Source organism: Semicossyphus pulcher, unplaced genomic scaffold, assembly GCF_022749685.1.
Source record: "Semicossyphus pulcher isolate SPU_LCO1_2020_fin unplaced genomic scaffold, fSemPul1.0.p SCAF_30, whole genome shotgun sequence".
Classification (NCBI taxonomy): Eukaryota; Metazoa; Chordata; class Actinopteri; order Labriformes; family Labridae; genus Semicossyphus; species Semicossyphus pulcher.
In genome coordinates, this window is record NW_027211705.1 from 1,867,790 (window position 1) to 1,887,548 (window position 19,759).

A 19,759-nucleotide genomic window follows, 5' to 3' on the forward strand; every position below is an offset into this window, starting at 1 on the left:
CCTGTGTGTGGAGCGGACAAACCCGGACTCTTTAGTTATTGTCCTCGGGGACTTTAACGAAGGTAACCTCAGCCATGAACTCCCAAAATACAGACAGTTTATTAAATGCCCGACCAGAGAGGAGGCTGTTCTGGATCACTGTTACACCACCGTGAGCAGCTGTTGAGTGGAGTCACGGGGGACGGTGTCAGGACTGTCCCATCGTCTATCAAAGTGACAGTAAAACTCGTTCAGGTCGTTGGCAAGGCGCAGGTGATAAACAGAGTGGGGGGTTTCGGTTTGAAGCTGGTGAGCTGTCTGAGACCCTTCCAGACTGAGCCAGCATCTCCCCCTGAAAACTGCTGCTGTAGTTTATCAGAGCACAGACGCTGAGCTTCTTTCACCGCCCGGCTGAAGGCGCTTTAACTTCTGCCAGTACGCAGGAATCAGATGGATCATGAGGTGGCCAGAGTGACCCAGTGCAGCCTGGGGGACGGCGTGATAAGCGCTACAGCTTATCACCTCCAAGGCCCCCTCCCCTCAAACCACAGCAACAACTCTCTCTATCTTGGATAGAGATGTTAACAGGATTTTTAAGAGACAGAACCTCCGCAAAGTAGCCGGGCCGGACTCTGTCTCCCCCTCCACCCTGAAGCACTGTGCCGATCAGCTGTCTCCGGTGTTCAGACATCTTCAACACCTCATTAGAGACCTGCCACGTGCCAGCCTGCTTCAAGGCCTCTAACCCTACGCCCTGACAGTTTGAGTTGAGTTGGACAGGGCGTGTGTAAACCTTCTTGGCAACAAACCTGATTCTGATTCACTGAAGTTTTATTTTATTTAGCTCAGCACTCTTCGTTTAAATATTGACCTTAAATTCAATGTGATGTTTACATGAGCATTACAAATTAAAAAGTTCATTTCCACGTCTCAAACTTCTTCGTGTCTATCACGAACACGTCTCACTCTGAACTCTGAACTCTGAACTCGTCTCAGGTTGTTTACAAAGTTTTGATTCTTGAAAAAACTAAAATTCAAAAACACAAAAACCTTTTCATTGACTTGAGACAGTTTGAGTTTATTTACTAAACTGATCTTAAACTATAAATTCAGACTTTAAATCACACCGCGGTGACCTTTGACCTGCTGACAGAAAATAAACAGAACCAGGTTTAACTGAAGTGAATAAAATGTTCGGTCGCGGGCCTCAGGGTGCATGATGGGACTTTGAGTTGGACACACTTGCTTGCTGTTACACCTGCAGACGGTCACATGTCTGCTCTGTTATGATGGCAGCAGGAAGTTTATTTTGAAAACATCCGCATTGAAATTCTCCTCTGATTTTATCAGGCTTTTATTTTCCTAAATGATCTGAATGTCTCCATACTTCCTGTCAGAGATGAAACCTGAAGCTGAACATTAAACACCAACAAACCTGTCGATCTGATCGTATGTAAAGCCTTCATATAAAAACATCATCTGATGACAGATGACAGGTGTGTTCTGTCACTCAGACAGGAAGAACTCTGCAGCTCAGCTGTTTATTCTTTAACACTAAATGTTCACAGGATCAAACTTGATGAAATCATCTGAAGCTGCTGCGATCCTGCTGACTCTGTGTGTCGAGTGTGAACGTGTGGTGATCACAGCTGCTTTCATTTCAACCTTTTCTCCACCTGTCGGACATGTTTAAATACAGGCTCTTATAAACACAGTAAACTGAGGGTCTCAATGAAACATGAACAGAGTGTCTCAGGAGGACTCGCTCGCTTTAATGCTTGTTCACAGTCATCAAGTTAAAACATGTAAAAACACAGACTGGTCCTTTAATCTGCTGTAAAAACTGCCCACCTGCTCACAGTTCAAACTAAAAGAGGGCTGCTCTCTGATTGGCTAAGAGTCCGGCTGAGCAGCCAATCAGGAACATACGCCCAAATATGGAAAGAGAAGAAGAGGAGCTGAAACACAAAGATATCTTCTAAAGAAACAACAAACAGATCCAACAGAGGAGGAGAAGAACAGAGAGGTGGAATCAGAGAAGAAGAGGACAAACAGGAAGTGGGTCTCTGCAGTTTATCAGTCTGTTTGTTCATGCTGCTCGCTCACACACACACACACACACACACACACACACACACACACACACACAGGTGAGGGGGTCACATGATGCCGTTGGTCAGGTACTGGAAGCCGTCATACAGCTTGGTGGTCAGTGACCTCATGGATCCGTCCACCAGCTGGTCGACCAGCAGCTGCAGCTGCTCCTCCGTCAGAGACATGTGGAAGCGCTCCTTCAGCCCACGCATGGTGCTCGAGCCGTGGAAGCAGGGCAGCTGGGAACCTGGGGAGGAGGGTGGGTCAGTACACGGATGACATCATCATGTAACCAGTGTGTGTGTGTGTGTGTGTGTGTGTGTGTGGAGGCGAACGTGTTACCCTGCTGCATGATCTCCACTATCTGCAGCACTCGGTCCATGTGTTTCCGCGCTGCGATCAGACCCTGGAGCATCAACATCTTATAGTAGTTAAACATGTCGCCGTCCGAACCCCCCATCACCTGAAACACAGGGCCACAGGTAAACACAGGTAACAGTCTACAGGGCCCCCCATCACCTGAAACACAGGGCCACAGGTAAACACAGGTAACAGTCTACAGGGCCCCCCATCACCTGAAACACAGGGCCACAGGTAAACACAGGTAACAGTCTACAGGGCCCCCCATCACCTGAAACACAGGGCCACAGGTAAACACAGGTAAGTCTTCTTTCATTGGCTCTCATTAGATTTTCTTTAACACTAAACACGTATAGAAAATGGATCTTCTGGATTGTCTCTGAGAACAGACGCAGTATTTTTTAGGGCCGGGCGATAAAACGATGATTATTGATATAATTTTTCACCTGTAATCACAGCACCTAGTTTGAATATGTTCGCTTTAGAAATGTCAGTTAGGTTTGTTTCATACAGGATATCTGAAGCCCACAGTGTTCCTGGCTCTCCACCCAACACTCAACTGGACTGCCTGCAGGGTCGGACTGGGAACAAAATTCGGCCCTGCCAATTTTCGTATACGCAGCACGATATCGGGGGAGTGGGTCACATAACAATGTGATCCAGCAGTGAGCAGTTTATAATGATGCAGCGCAGTGAGGACACCGATCTGTGAGTGGGTCTCAGGCTCTGACCCTGACCCAATAGGGTCGTGATCGCTCCCATATTTCCATGAACAACCTTTATAAAAAATTAAATACGTCTCCACAAGCTGTGAATGAGATGAGCATCATGAGCGCGGGGAGGAGGCAGACGTTAGGAGAGCAGCATATGACACAGACCTGCGCACCGTTAAAGTATGAGCATCGTCTCCACAGGCGGTCACGTGTCCGTATGCTGTGTAGTTCATGTATTTCACTGGCAAAGCTAAGAGGGGCATCAGGCTTCATGATCAAACGAACTTTCATATCACGTCATGTGAAGCCAGGGTTGCCCGGAGACCGGAGAACGGACCGTTCCCGTTCCAAGTAGCAGCACCGGTGCGATCGTGTCCCTTTAAGAAGCTCTGTAATCCAGCCTGAACTGTCTTATTTTGTTTACATTGTCAGACAGCTAAACACTTAAAAATAAAAGATTTTTGTCTATTAATCATTTTATTTTACATTATTTGGTTGTTTTTCTACCTCAGATTTGTGAATAGGTCCGCTGTTCAAGTGGAGTTTGTCATATTCTGATAATAAAGGTCAAACAGACTGTATGAATGCCAGAGCCGGCTAATCCAGAACCGGGCAAAGAGGCGGAGCGCGACCGAGCTACAGCCTATGGCTGAGCTTTATGGGCGGGCCGCATGAATCAGCCAGCTACGGCTATGAAGCTAGGCTATATGCTCCTCAGCGTAGCTAACGGTTATTATCCATAGACTGTGTAAATGATGTATGAGCTAGTTTGCCAGGAGGAGATTCTGTCGGTGACTGACTGCAGGTGTTCAGTTATCAGACTAAAGAAGCAGCGGACTCGCTGCTCGCTCGCCCGGTGAGAGAGCGGCGAGCCGACACGTAACGGGAAACGTAAAAGAACCGGTCTCTTCATCACGACGGTCCGCTGTAATCTCTCCGGGGAAACGCCAACAACTCCTGACTCCTGTTTACTGACCGATGATTAAATAAATAAACACTGCACAGGCTAACAAGCAGCTAAAGGGAGCACAGTATACCTGCTACTTAGTGCTACAAATATATCAACTCAGTAACACGAACATTTAACTCACTGAAAGCTGGAGCTCAGACTGCACGCACACAAAGTTCCATAAACACACAGAGAGATTATTTGTCCTCTAAAGGCTCCAACAACACAAACAGGTGAAGCTGACAGTGACTGTGTGTCTGTGTCGACGTCTAGCAGACGGCCAGCAGGTTTTTTGCACTTCTGCATTGGCTTCATTTATAAACACCAGATGTTGCTGCCTGGTTGAATCACATCTAAGGAGCAAGAATCAGCCTTTAAACTTAGAAATAATGATTTGACATTTATCATGATAACGTTTTTGGCCATATCGCCCAGCCCTATTTCTGAATGTTCTATAAATCACTGTGTCTACTTAAAAATGCTCCCACAATGCCCCTGTGCTCCTCTGCCCGACCAGCTGATGTACAGTTACAAACAGAATGTACATGTGGGGACTTCAGATGCTTTGGTTCGAACCAGGGTCAGCTGTTACATCGCTCTCCTCAAACATACCAGACTCCATTGATAAAAACATGTGAAACACATGACTTTACAGAACACAGCAGCTGCTGGGAGTTCTGGGAGTGTGTTCTGTTGTGTGAATGGTTTTTAAAATGGAGAGTGATGAAACTCTGATCCTGCGCCTGAAGACAAGCTACCGCAGTTGAGACTGAGGTTTCTGGATAAACTCACGTCGACGAACTCTGCGGTGAGTTTGAAGGCGGACGTCTCGAAGCCGAGGTTTTTGGGCGAGCTGGACAGGATGAAGCCGAAGTCGATGTGGATGATGTGACCGTCAGCATCCAGCAGGATGTTCCCATTGTGCCTGAAGGACAGAGAAGGAGGTCATGTGATGGTCTGAGCACGTGCAGGAGGAGCTGCAGAGGTGTGATGTCAGCGTCTAACCTGTCTTTGACCTGCAGCAGGTAGCAGATGAGGCTGTATCCAGCACAGCTCTGCACAAAGTTCCTCTGCGCGGTGAGGAAGGCCTCGGTGGTGGGGGCGCCATGCTCCTGCAGGAAGTAGTCGAGCAGAGACAGCTGACTCTGCTTCTTCACCTGGTGCAGCGACACGGCGTTCACCACCGGCTCAATCATCCCGCTGTCCGACGACAACACCAGGATCTTATAGGGCTTGATCCAGAGGGGGACGCGCTCCTGCTCCCAGATAGACTGGGTGGGGGGGAGCAATAAGATTTACACATCTATCAGAGGCAAGAGCACCGTTTACATCTTTATCTGCTCCCTGAACAGCAGCTTACAGTTTGACTGTTATTTTACAGAGGAGAAGGGAAAGAACAAGGAGGTCAATGTGTGAGGAGAAAATGAGGGAGACATATGTGAAGGAAAAAGAAGAAGAGGGAGGATGAGGAGGATCAACCACGAGCAGAGTAGGAGAGAAGAGGAGGAAAAATGAACCCACAGAAGAAGAAGAGGAGCAGTGTGATAGACGAGGAGGAGGACAAAAAGAGGATGGAATAAAGAAGAAGAAAGACAGGAAGTGTTGATGATGTCACAGGTTTACCTTGAGTTGCTGCAGCACCTGGAACGCAAGCAGCTCCTGTCTCAGGTCGTCTCCACATTTAACGATGACAGACAGAAGCCTCCAGGTGGGAAGGTGACCATATGGAGAGCCCTCTCTGATCCTCCTGCAGGGAGACAGTCAGACAGGTACAGTCAGACAGGTGCAGTCAGACAGGTGCAGTCAGACACGTACAGTCAGACACGTACAGTCAGACCATAGACTGTATAAATAATGGACGTAGTCTCAGTGACGTCACCCATTGGTTTCTGGAGAAGCGTTTGGAAGCCTGAATTGCGCCGCCGCTGGGGGTCGCCATATTGGAAATGCCAGCGACGGCTAATCTAGAGGCGGGCAAAGAGGCGGAGCGTGACCGAGCTACAGCCTATGGCTGAGCTTTATGGGCGGGCCGCATGAATCAGCCAGCTACGGCTATGAAGCTAGGCTATATGCTCCTCAGCGTAGCTAACGGTTATTATCCATAGACTGTGTAAATAATGTATGAGCTAGTTTGCCAGGAGGAGATTCTGTCGGTGACTGACTGCAGGTGTTCAGTTATCAGACTAAAGAAGCAGCGGACTCGCTGCTCGCTCGCCCGGTGAGAGAGCGGCGAGCCGACACGTAACGGGAAACGTAAAAGAACCGGTCTCTTCATCACGACGGTCCGCTGTAATCTCTCCGGGGAAACGCCAACAACTCCTGACTCCTGTTTACTGACCGACGATTAAATAAATAAACACTGAACAGGCTAACAAGCAGCTAAAGCGAGCACAGTATACCTGCTACTTAGTGCTACAAATATTTCAAAACAGTAACGCGAACATTTAACTCACTTAAAGCTGGAGCTCAGACTTCTTGCACGGCCATAAAGTTCCATAAATCCCACAGAGAGATTATTTGTCCTCTAAAGTCTCCAACAACACAAACAGGTGAAGGTAAGCTCAGTGTCTGTGTGTCTGTGTTGACGTCCAGCAGACAGCCAGCAGGATCCACCTGTCAATCAAGTGATCCGGCCCCTATGATTTAAGGCTTAATATAATTAAAACGAGTGTGTTAAAATAAAATTCACCCCCGTACAGTTATCATGAACAAGAAAATTAGCTATTTATAACAAAACCGTTTTTTGTCCCAGGCTGTAAACATGTTTGTTTCAGCTGTAATGTTATTTCTTGTTTCTGGAGCCTCAAGTGGCCACTCGAGGAACTGCAGTTTTTTGCACTTCCGCATTGGCTTCATTTTTCAACACCGGAGGTTGCTGCTTGAGTCAGACACGTACAGTCAGACAGGAACAGTCAGACAGGTACAGTCAGACAGGTACAGTCAGACATGTACAGTCAGACAGGTACAGTCAGAGAGGTACAGTCAGACAGGTACAGTCAGACATGCAGTCAGACAGGTACAGTCAGACACGTGCAGTCAGACATGTGCAGTCAGACACGCAGTCAGACAGGCAGTCAGACAGGTACAGTCAGACAGGTACAGTCAGACATGCAGTCAGACAGGTACAGTCAAACAGGTACAGTCAGACAGGTGCAGTCAGACATGTGCAGTCAGACACGCAGTCAGACAGGCAGTCAGACAGACATGCAGTCAGACAGGTACAGTCAGACACACACAGACAACCCTCTGAGCTTCACTTACCGGACCTTCTCCTCCCACGGCTCCTTCAGGGCTACAGCTGACGGGTCCTCAGGGTCCCGTTTGAATGTGGTGGGGGCCTGAGCCAACTGCTCCGACAGACGACGCCTGAAATACACACAGAGGACGGACATACACATTAATGACATGCTCTGTGATACGGTGTGAACCCTTCACCACGACGTCACATCAGATAGAAAGATGTCGACATTCACACACTGTTCGTGATGAACTGTAGATCCAACTGTGACAGGAACTCAAAGATCAGTCCTCTGTTCAAATATGGCTCTGAATATAAAAATATGTTAGTGAGTGTGTACTGTATGTTATCAATCAAACTTTATTTATAGAGCACTTTTCATACATTAAAAATGCAACACAAAGTGCTTCACAAAGAATAAATATAAAAACATGCAACAGAAATGCAACACGCAATAAAACCCGTCCCCTCCCCCCAAGCACGCACGCACGCACGCAGACCCACGCATGCATCGCGCACGCACGCACGCATGCAATAGAGAGACAATAGAGTAAAAGGACCTAAAAGCTAACAGACAAAAGAGTAAAAGGACCTAAAAGCTATCAGACAATAGAGTAAAAGGACCTAAAAGCTATCAGACAATAGAGTAAAAGGACCTAAAAGCTAACAGACAATAGAGTAAAAGGACCTAAAAGACAATAGAGTAAAAGGACCTAAAAGCTAACAGACAATAGAGTAAAAGGACCTAAAAGACAATAGAGTAAAAGGACCTAAAAGCTAAAAGACAATAGAGTAAAAGGACCTAAAAGACAATAGAGTAAAAGGACCTAAAAGCTAACAGACAATAGAGTAAAAGGACCTAGAAGCTATCAGACAATAGAGTAAAAGGACCTAAAAGCTAACAGACAATAGAGTAAAAGGACCTAAAAGCTAAAAGACAATAGAGTAAAAGGACCTAAAAGACAATAGAGTAAAAGGACCTAGAAGCTAAAAGACAATAGAGTAAAAGGACCTAAAAGCTAACAGACAATAGAGTAAAAGGACCTAGAAGCTAAAAGACAATAGAGTAAAAGGACCTAAAAGACAATAGAGTAAAAGGACCTAAAAGCTAAAAGACAAAAGAGTAAAAGGACCTAAAAGCTAACAGACAATAGAGTAAAAGGACCTAGAAGCTAAAAGACAATAGAGTAAAAGGACCTAAAAGCTAAAAGACAATAGAGTAAAAGGACCTAAAAGCTAACAGACAATAGAGTAAAAGGACCTAGAAGCTAAAAGACAATAGAGTAAATAGAACCTAAAAGCTAACAGACAATAGAGTAAAAGGACCTAGAAGCTAAAAGACAATAGAGTAAAAGGACCTAAAAGACAATAGAGTAAAAGGACCTAGAAGCTAAAAGACAATAGAGTAAAAGGACCTAAAAGCTAACAGACAATAGAATAAAAGGACCTAGAAGCTAAAAGACAATAGAGTAAAAGGACCTAAAAGACAATAGAGTAAAAGGACCTAGAAGCTAAAAGACAATAGAGTAAAAGGACCTAAAAGCTAAACGACAATAGAATAAAAGGACCTAAAAGCTAAAAGACAGTAGAGTAAAAGGACCTAAAAGCTAACAGACAATAGAGTAAAAGGACCTAGAAGACAATAGAGTAAAAGGACCTAAAAGCTAACAGACAATAAAGTAAAAGGACCTATAAGCTAAAAGACAATAGAGTAAAAGGACCTAAAAGACAATAGAGTAAAAGGACCTAGAAGCTAAAAGACAATAGAGTAAAAGGACCTAAAAGACAATAGAGTAAAAGGACCTAAAAGCTAACAGACAATAGAGTAAAAGGACCTAAAAGCTAACAGACAATAGAGTAAAAGGACCTAAAAGCTAAAAGACAATAGAGTAAAAGGACCTAAAAGACAATAGAGTAAAAGGACCTAAAAGCTAACAGACAATAGAGTAAAAGGACCTAAAAGCTAAAAGACAATAGAATAAAAGGACCTAAAAGACAATAGAGTAAAAGGACCTAAAAGCTAACAGACAATAGAGTAAAAGGACCTAAAAGCTAAAAGACAATAGAGTAAAAGGACCTAAAAGCTAAAAGACAATAGAGTAAAAGGACCTAAAAGACAATAGAGTAAAAGGACCTAGAAGCTAAAAGACAACAGAGTAAAAGGACCTAAAAGCTAACAGACAATAGAGTAAAAGGACCTAGAAGCTAAAAGACAATAGAGTAAAAGGACCTAAAAGACAATAGAGTAAAAGGACCTAAAAGCTAAAAGACAATAGAGTAAAAGGACCTAAAAGCTAACAGACAATAGAGTAAAAGGACCTAGAAGCTAAAAGACAATAGAGTAAAAGGACCTAAAAGCTAACAGACAATAGAGTAAAAGGACCTAGAAGCTAAAAGACAATAGAGTAAAAGGACCTAAAAGACAATAGAGTAAAAGGACCTAGAAGCTAAAAGACAATAGAGTAAAAGGACCTAAAAGCTAACAGACAATAGAGTAAAAGGACCTAGAAGACAATAGAGTAAAAGGACCTAAAAGCTAACAGACAATAGAGTAAAAGGACCTAAAAGCTAACAGACAATAGAGTAAAAGGACCTAGAAGACAATGGAGTAAAAGGACCTAAAAGCTAACAGACAATAGAGTAAAAGGACCTATAAGCTAAAAGACAATAGAGTAAAAGGACCTAAAAGACAATAGAGTAAAAGGACCTAGAAGCTAAAAGACAATAGAGTAAAAGGACCTAAAAGACAATAGAGTAAAAGGACCTAAAAGCTAACAGACAATAGAGTAAAAGGACCTAAAAGCTAAAAGACAATAGAGTAAAAGGACCTAAAAGCTAACAGACAATAGAGTAAAAGGACCTAAAAGCTAAAAGACAATAGAGTAAAAGGACCTAAAAGACAATAGAGTAAAAGGACCTAAAAGCTAACAGACAATAGAGTAAAGGACCTAAAAGCTAAAAGACAATAGAATAAAAGGACCTAAAAGACAATAGAGTAAAAGGACCTAAAAGCTAACAGACAATAGAGTAAAAGGACCTAAAAGCTAAAAGACAATAGAGTAAAAGGACCTAAAAGACAATGGAGTAAAAGGACCTAAAAGCTAACAGACAATAGAGTAAAAGGACCTAAAAGACAATAGAGTAAAAGGACCTAAAAGCTAACAGACAATAGAGTAAAAGGACCTAAAAGCTAAAAGACAATAGAATAAAAGGACCTAAAAGCTAAAAGACAATAGAATAAAAGGACCTAAAAGACAATAGAGTAAAAGGACCTAAAAGCTAACAGACAATAGAGTAAAAGGACCTAAAAGCTAACAGACAATAGAGTAAAAGGACCTAAAAGACAATAGAGTAAAAGGACCTAAAAGCTAAAAGACAATAGAATAAAAGGACCTAAAAGACAATAGAGTAAAAGGACCTAAAAGCTAACAGACAATAGAGTAAAAGGACCTAAAAGCTAAAAGACAATAGAATAAAAGGACCTAAAAGACAATAGAGTAAAAGGACCTAAAAGCTAACAGACAATAGAGTAAAAGGACCTAAAAGCTAAAAGACAATAGAATAAAAGGACCTAAAAGACAATATAGTAAAAGGACCTAAAAGCTAACAGACAATAGAGTAAAAGGACCTAAAAGCTAAAAGACAATAGAATAAAAGGACCTAAAAGACAATAGAGTAAAAGGACCTAAAAGCTAACAGACAATAGAGTAAAAGGACCTAAAAGCTAACAGACAATAGGATAGGATAAAAACAGGCCTGACTTAAAAGGGTAAAAGAAGTCAGTTAAAGGCCAAACTAAAAAGGTGAGTCTTGAGCCTCCTTTTAAAAACCTAAACAGTCTCTGCAGTCCTGATGCCCTCTGGCAGGCTATTCCAAAGCTGCAGCCCATAATGGCTGAATGCTGCCTCCCCGTGGGTTTTAGTTCTAACTTTTGGAATGATTAAAAGGCCGGTGCCGGAGGACCTCAGGATCCGCGAGGGTTGATATGGTAAAAGCAGGTCAGATAAATAAGATGGTCTAAGACCGTTAAGACACTAAAGAACTAATAAAAGCACCTTAAAATCGATCCTGAAACACACGGGGAGCCAATGCAGCGATTCTAAAACAGGTGTAATGTGCTCCCGCCCTCTGGTCCTCGTCAGCACACGTGCGGCGGAGTTCTGGAGTAATTGTAAGTTCAAGATAGTCTTTTTGGGAAGATCAGAGAGCAGGGCATTACAGTAGTCTAAACGACAAGAGATGAAAGCATGCATCAGCACCTCCGTGTTAGCCTGAGAGAGAAACGGGCGGACTCTGGCAATATTCTTAAGATGATAAAAACCTGTTTTTGTTACGTTTTTAATGTGTGGGATAAAAGTGAGCTCAGAGTCAAAAATGACGCCCAGATTCTTTAAGTGTTGTGATGGTTTAAAATCCTGCAGTTTTGGTAAAAGTTTCTCTCTCTTGCCTTCAGGACCAATGATTAAAACTTCTTTTTTGTCCTGGTTGAGCTGTAGGAAATTCTCTGCCATCCATGACTTAATATCTAAAATACAGTTTAAAAGGGTGTCAATAGGCCCTGTGTCATCAGGAGACACGGCAATGTACAGCTGCGTGTCATCAGGGTAGCTGTGGAAGCTGATGCCGTGCCTCCTGATGACGTCCCCAAGTGGAAGCATATAAAGATTAAAAAGAATTGGACCTAGAATTGACCCTTGGGGCACCCCACACCTGATTTCATGTGTTCCTGAGGAACATGTATCCATACTTACAGAGAACGATCGATCTGTGAGATAAGAACTGAACCAGTTAAAAACAGTACCGGAGAGGCCGACCAGGTTCCTGAGTCTTTCTAATAAAATGTGATGGTCTACTGTGTCAAAGGCGGCGCTTAGATCCAGTAGAACCACGCCTGTGAGTTTCTGTGAGTCTGCGTCACACCTGATGTCATTTAAAATCTTTAAAGGGCTGTCTCGGTGCTGTGCTTCATCCTAAAACCAGAGTGATGCTTCTCTAAAATATTGTTTCTATTTAAAAAGTCATTTAGTTGCTTAAAAAACGGTTTTTCTAAAATTGTACTTAAAAACGGTAAGTTGGATACAGGTGGGTAATTATTAAAAATGTTGGGATCTAAATTGCTCTTCTTCAGAAGGGGCTTCACTACTGCCGTTTTGAAGGCAGCGGGGAAGACACCCGTCTGAAGAGAGCAATTCACTATATTTAAAATCTGTTCCTCGAAGAATCCATAAAATGTCTTTAAAAGTGATGTGGGAATTGGATCTAAAAGGCAGGTTGTTGGGTTTACCTGGGAGAAAACTCGACCAAGTGTCCCTGCATCAACCAGGACAAAACTCTCCAGTGTTTCCTCGGATAAAAGCGACTGTCCAGGTGTGATAAAAGTTACATTCTGATAAAAGACTGGATCTGATGTCGTCGATTTCACTTCTGAAGTGGTCTGCAAAGTCCTCGCAGAGGGCGTCTGTTGGTGACTCTGAGGATTTTTTAAAATTGGTGTTGGTTAAAAGATCGAAGGTGGAGAAAAGACATTTGGGGTTATTTTTGTTGTCTGTGATGAGTTTTGAGAAATGGGATATTCTCGCCTGTTTGACTGTTTTATTGTACAATTTGAGATGTTCACGAAATATCTGATAATGGACTGTTAGTTTATTTTTTCTCCACCTTCTCTCCGCACTCCTGCATTGTCTTTTCGATTTCTTAACTTCCTCATTTCTCCACGGGGGTAAAGGTTTTGTTTTTATTGTTTTTGTTCAAAGTGGAGCCACAGAGTCCAGAGCTAATTTCAATTTCCTGTTAAAATTGTCAGCAATAAAATCACCGGGTGCAGGTAAGATTTCAGCACGAGTGCTCTGTAAAATCTCAAAAACATTTGCAGCCACCTCAGAAGTTAGGTAGCGTTTCCTCACTGTTCTCACCGGGGCCTCCTGGTGGTTAAAACTGGTGGTGTTAAAATACACACAGTAGTGGTCGGACACAGCCAGGTCAACAACAGAGGACATGTTGGTGTGAGTGTGTACCATATGTTAGTGAGTGGAGTGTGTCTCAGACCTGATGTCTCCAGCAGCGATGAACACTGGCTCTTTGCTCTCCAGGCTGGTGATGCTGTCCACCGAGAACTGACTGATGTTGTCACAGCTGTTGGTGTGGATCTCTGGGAGCTGCAAGACATGCAGACACCATGAGGACAGGAGGACACAAGGACACAGTGAGGACACAATGAGGACACAGTGAGGACACAGTGAGGACACAGTGAGGTCACAGTGAGGTCACAGTGAGGACACAGTGAGGACACAGTGAAGACACAGTGAGGACACATTGAGGACACAGTGAGGTCACAGTGAGGTCACAGTGAGGTCACAGTGAGGTCACAATAAGGACACAGTGAGGTCACAGTGAGGTCACAGTGAGGTCACAGTGAGGACACAGTGAGGTCACAGTGAGGTCACAGTGAGGTCACAATAAGGACACAGTGAGGACAGTGAGGAGCTGGAGATGGTCGAGCGCTTGCTCGACCATCTCTACCCGCTCGTGACTGCTCAACACACGCACTGGTTGCAGTATCTACACTCCCCCCAAAAAACTTTTCACACTTAGGGGACTCGCAAGATTGCTCAGTGTGTACTGAGCGGAAATGCTGCCCCACGGAGACGTTCTCTGCTCGCGGATACTTTTTTGTGTGCTCTTATCATGTGTGTGCGTGTGATTTTTGTGCACGCAAGTGTTAACACACTATAGAGGACACAAGGACACAGTGAGGACACGGTGAGGTCATGGTGAGGACACAGTGAGGACACAGTGAGGACACAGTGAGGACACAGTGAGGACAGAACGTACTCTGTCACCTGCTACAGGAAGCTTTTACAACATTTTAATCCTACAGGACCTTCATGGTTCTGGTCTGTTATGAATTCACGGTCTGAGGTGTTCCCCAAGGCTCTATCCTCAATCCCCATTTGTTCTCTGTTTATAGGCTTACACAAGAATGTTTACACCAACCAACTCCACCGAATGTCTGCAATAACACATCTTGTCTGATAAGGACGACATCACTTCCTGTCTTCCTGCCTCTCACCTCCACCTGCAGCTCCCCTATGTCGTCCACAGACCAGGCCTCATCGTCGTTGTCGTAGTTTGGGACAGTGGAGAAGCTCCCGGCTCTCTGCTCGGCCGTCATGCCGCAATCCGGCAGGTTCTCCACAGAGCGAGTGCTCCTGATCCGGTTCTCCGGGATCCGGATTGGAACGCTGGACGTCTCGAAGTTCTCACACTCCAGAACCTCCACGTAGATCAGGTATGGAGCCTGAGGGGTCACACAGGTCAACACAGGTCACATGACCGGCTGAGGTCACAGCTGAATGATGTCAGAGATTTAAACACTGGTGCTGATAATAAATAATCTATAGGTTTAACTCTTTATCTTCACTCATAGGTAAAGTATTCTTTTATGATTTATGAGCACCAGAGGTCCTGACAGCACCGTGAGCTATCACTCTGGGGAAAAGTCAGAGTCTGTTGTCAGAGGGGGGGTCAGTGTCTGTGGTCACCTTGTCTTTGGAGTTTAACACGACGGCCTGCGTATGTGGCACTCGGACGACGTGGTGGTCGAAGGCGGCGGTGGGCAGCCAGACTCGAGCCGGCAGCTTGTGGTTGAGTAGCGACAGCTCGGAGATCAGGCGCTGAGTCTTCTGCTCTTTGGTGGGCAGCGTGGCCAGTCGCTTCCCGATCCCCATCAGAGACTTTATGAACTCCCTCTGAGGAGCCAAACGCACCGGCTAAGAGACAGACAGGAAGAGAGACAGGAAGGGGGAGAGAGAGAGAGACAGTAAGAGGCGTTATTATCAGGTCTCAGTGTTTGAGGTTACCCTTCTGGTGTCCTCTCAGGGAGCTCTGGACAGAGAAACAGGTAAACAAGTGAGCAGTTGGATGTTTGATGTTTGTGTGTCAGCTCAAAGACGAAACAGCACCATCATCATGTCCCCTCTTTAACTCAGTGAAGTCTTGTGTAAAAATAGAGCCCAGGTCTAAAATTAAAGGATTATTACATGAATATTTTTATTATTTTATTAAGAATACAAATATTCATGTTATTATTACATGAGCATAAAAAAGATTTAATGACCCTGCTGACTCACTGCTGTGTCTCTCTGTACTTAAACACGCTGATACTGACACACACACACACATGCAGCGAGAGGAGACGTGACATCATCGCTGTAGATCAGTCTGCGTCCTGATTGGTTCACCCATAACATCAGACAGTTGATTGGCTCAAACAGACAGAATTAACCCCACGTGTCGAGTCCTCAGACGAGCAGCTGATTCATGTTTTCATCATCAGAGCTGAACGACCGGGACTCCACCGCACACTGAACCATAACCCACAGCCTCGTTTCCCACAATGCACCCTGGAAGGAGAGCATGACGCAGGTGGACTTACGGGACCAGTCTCAAACTCCAGACTGTCTGAGCTGGAGCTGCTGTCCTGAGGGGTCAGAGGTCAGAGGGGGTCAGACTCAGAGGATCATCATCACTTTGATCTTTTGTTCTTTACACTAAAAACTAAAAAGTTTCTGCGTTTTTTCAAAGCAGAAGAAACAGAATGATTTGATGTTTTTAATATTTACATTTGGATTTTTTTCTACATCATCACACTGTTTCTTTTTCTCATTTACAGTTGAACCCTCAAAACTCCACCAGGGCCTCCGTCCTCTGATCGTGAGCTCTTATAAAAACTTTGTATATCTACAATCTGTACAACCTGAACTCATGTAAATCAATAATCCAGAATAAGAGATAAAAGAAACTAGATTCTCATTTTCATGAGTGTGAAGATGTTTTGATTGTAGATCAATTTAAACCTGATTATTCAAACAACAATCTTTGTTCTTTGCAGCTGGTTTGACCTCTTTACATTCTGAAATTAAACGAAAGAATGCATAAAAACATAAAGATGATAGGACTGAACTCTGAGCTCAGCTGCAGAAAGGATTAATACTCTGGTGTTCAGGAGTTATTTGTTGTTTGTTGATGAAATTGGCTGCTCTTCTGTCTCCTCAGTTCCATTTAGACCTCTACAAACTGTTCCACATGAACAAAGTAAAGATGTAATGCATGAAACCAGCCACCCTGTCACCTGACCGGCTGTCGTTACCTCGTCCTGGCTGCTCTCCACTTTGGGGTTGCTGGCCGTTCTCTTCAGGTTGCTGCTCAGACTGATGCTGACTGTGGCGTCAGATTTGGAGCGCTGGTGTGTGCGTTTGGAGGGCGACAGGCTGTGCTCTCCTCCCAGGGGCCCGGGGCCAGCAGCGGGGGACGCCACAGGACAGAAAGGCGTCAGAGTCAGAGGGTCCCTGCGAGCTCGAGGACCCGCAGGTTTGAGTTCGTCAGACAAGATGAGTTTCCGGAGTTTGGTTCCTCTGGAGTGACGCTGGGTGGAGATGTGCATGTCGGAGGAGTAGGCGCCCAGCAGCCAGGCACACTGCAGGCTGAACGAGATGCTCTGTCTGCAGCGGTGAACCTGCAAGACAACGCACAGGACTCACAGGCTCAGGCCAGAGTATAAGAACAGGAGGAAACTAAAAAGATGTTAAAACAGAAGTTATAGAGCCGACATGTCCACACATAAAGAGAAACACATGACAGGATAAATAGTGAGCATGTAGACAGAACAAGCCCCGCCCCCTATCCTGACCACACCCACCACGTATGGCTTGATGGCATCGCCCACATCCTCGTCCATGTGGATGTACATGTTGAGCAGCTGCGGCAGGAAGAAGTCCACGTCGTCGTGGGGGAAGCTGAAGAGGCGGTTCCCAATGTATGCCTGCACACCTGGCTCCTTCGAGTTGTGCAGGTAAGAGATCGCCATGGAAACGTCAAACAGTTTGGACTCGAACAGGCGGAGCAGCCACGACTGTTTGGAGGGATTGTGTCTCTGCCGCCGCCGCGCACTCTTCACTGAGCTGGGGGCGGGGCTTTCAGGGTCGTCCTCCTCCTCGCGGATCTTTAACGGCTTCACCACGACGATGGGGGCAGTGGCAGGGGGGGCCGGGGGCTCGGAGTCCGGCCCCTCCCCGTTCTGTACATCAGTGACATCAGAGTCCACCTGCTTCAGCTTCACCTGCTGCAGCACCTCCTGACACGCCCGGTTGGCCACCTCCGCGTCAATCACCAGGCTGAGCTCGCCCACCCCCTCACTGATCACTCCCAGAGGGGGGGTCACGGCCTGGGGGGGGCCGCAGGAGGACGAGGGGGTAGAGGGGAGGGACAGGGAGGGGGAGGAGGAGAGGGAGAGAGAGGGGGAGGGGCAGGGGCTATTCTGATCAGAGGGGGCAGGGGAAAGCTCCGGCTCTGTGTCCTCCATCATGGCTGCTGGGAAGCTCCGCCCCCTTCACTGAAACCCAGTTAGAAACAGGTATGATGGTGAACCTGAACTCACCACAGGAACAGCTGCTCTCAGATCAGTGTTTGAGTCACATGACAGCTGAAAATATAAAGAAACAGACCAAAATGTTCTTTATAAAATATATAACATGTTATATACACGCCTCAGCTGTTGATATGAAACTGTAACGGGTCACAGAGAGACAGACGGGTTTAATGAACCCTCTTTGTTCCTTCAGGTTTAGATGCTGTCTGTCTCTCTCTCTGTCTCTCCCTGTCTTTCTGTCTTTCTGTCTCTCCCTGTCTGTCTGTCTCCCTGTCTCTGCCTGCTGAATGCTGCAGCATTATAACACCATCAGTTTAAAGCAGTTTGTTGTCATGGTGGTGAAACAGCTGCAGACATATCTCTGCCCGTCTCATCAAACTTCACTGACAGGTCTCATCCAGAGTTTTGAAATGTTTCGACTCTAAAGGATGCACTAATGATCGATCTGTTCATATGATTATCTTAATCAACATTTTAATTAATGAAAACACATTACAAAAATATTCATACAGAACAAAAGGAGCATTTTACATGTGTCACTGTTCAGTTCATCAAGTCTCTCTCTCTCTCTCTCTCTCTCTCACTCACTCACTCACACACAAAGTGAGAACACATTGAACAGTGTTTCATAAACACACACGACAATTAGTCATTTTTTTCTGATTATCACGTGACCCTCAGGCAGCATTGTTACATTCATGCTATTTAGGCTGACTGAATCAGTTGTGTTGAAGCAGTCTGAGGGGAGATTGTAGGATCAATAACCTGATCATGATGACCTCCATGTTTTGTCACAGCTGTGTTACTTTGACTGTTTGTCAGATTTAAACTTTGTTAAACTGCAGTCTGTTAAATCCTCCTGTTAGCCGGCGGACCAGGAGTCAGCTGATATTAGCCTAGCTTAGCAGACTAAAAGGGACAGACATAAGTAATAAACCTCATTAAAGGCCAGTTCGCTTTGTCATCTTTGGTAAGCTTTGTAGCGTTAGCATAGATCAGACTCACAGTTTAAAGTTGTTAGCACACTGTTAGCACACTGCAGAGGAACTTACACAGCTGTTAGCTAAGACGCAGTTACCGTTAGCCAGCGAACTAAACATTAGCATCGTCCTGTAGCGTAGAGATTACACTGAACAATCTGAAGCTAACTAGCTACAAGCTACATTTAATCCCCACTGTCTCCGCAGTGTTAGTTCGTGTTTCGGTATTTAAGACAAATACAAACACGGTCAGGTTATTGTTAGCATTAGCATTAGCCGGTAGATATCAGGCCAACTGTTGCTAACTCCGCTCAGCTGTTTTCAGATTTGTATGCTAAGCTAACGTTAGCTCCATCACAGTAACGGGTAAGTTGTTCAGGTTCAGTGACGTGTCCGCGTGTTTACAGGTGAGTCTGTCTTACCTGGTGACAGTTTAGTGTGTGTGAAATGACGTTTTACTCCCAGCTCGTCTCCTCCATTGATTCTCTCTGATCCTCATGTCAGCTACAGCTAACAGCCACCAGGGGACGCTGCTCATTCTTCTTCTGCGGTTTGCTGCTGGTTTCCGGTTCAGTCCCGCCGCCTGCCGGACTAGAGAGGATTCCAAGTGCCCCAACTCGACTTCTGTTTAATGTTTTATTGTAAAACCATATATTGTACTGCGTTATAACTGCAGGTTGTAATGTGTTTACACTATACAAATATGTAACACTGGATGCTTTTATATTTTACTATATGCATATTGTTTATTCCTATCTGCAATGTTTTTAATCACAGACAGTATAAGTATACAGTATAAAGTCATTATTTTTAACACAAATATTTTGATGACCTCTATAAACTATTATTTAAAAAAAGATTGTAATATAGTTAGTTTTAGTTTTATTGTTATAGTTATATTTACAGTATATTTATAGCATGTCACATTAGATTTCTGCTGACACAGTTTGTGTCTCTGAGCGGTCACATTGTCCAGTGTTTTATGTTTCTTTATTGTTTTTATGTTATTATTCACTTTTC

The 19,759-nt window shown here is 44.6% G+C and overlaps 1 protein-coding gene across 2 annotated transcripts; it reads right to left on the minus strand.

The window, feature by feature from the left end:
- Window positions 1-1,724: 1,724 nt before the first annotated feature.
- pi4kb (phosphatidylinositol 4-kinase, catalytic, beta) lies at window positions 1,725-19,244 on the minus strand. 2 transcript variants are annotated; one of them, XM_069679150.1, is made up of 13 exons: window positions 19,162-19,244; window positions 17,031-17,813; window positions 16,482-16,847; window positions 15,768-15,812; window positions 14,875-15,102; window positions 14,403-14,630; window positions 13,379-13,488; window positions 7,357-7,461; window positions 5,719-5,842; window positions 5,101-5,366; window positions 4,888-5,020; window positions 2,416-2,536; window positions 1,725-2,320 (listed from the first exon to the last, which is right to left on the minus strand). In XM_069679150.1, exons 2-13 carry the CDS (start codon window positions 17,694-17,696, stop codon window positions 2,139-2,141), a joined length of 2,574 nt encoding a protein of 857 aa, XP_069535251.1. In that variant the 5' UTR covers window positions 17,697-17,813; window positions 19,162-19,244; the 3' UTR covers window positions 1,725-2,138. The 2 variants fall into 2 exon arrangements, with proteins under 2 accessions (XP_069535251.1, XP_069535252.1); XM_069679151.1 differs by lacking the exon at window positions 15,768-15,812.
- Between the last annotated feature and the right edge of the window lie 515 nt (window positions 19,245-19,759).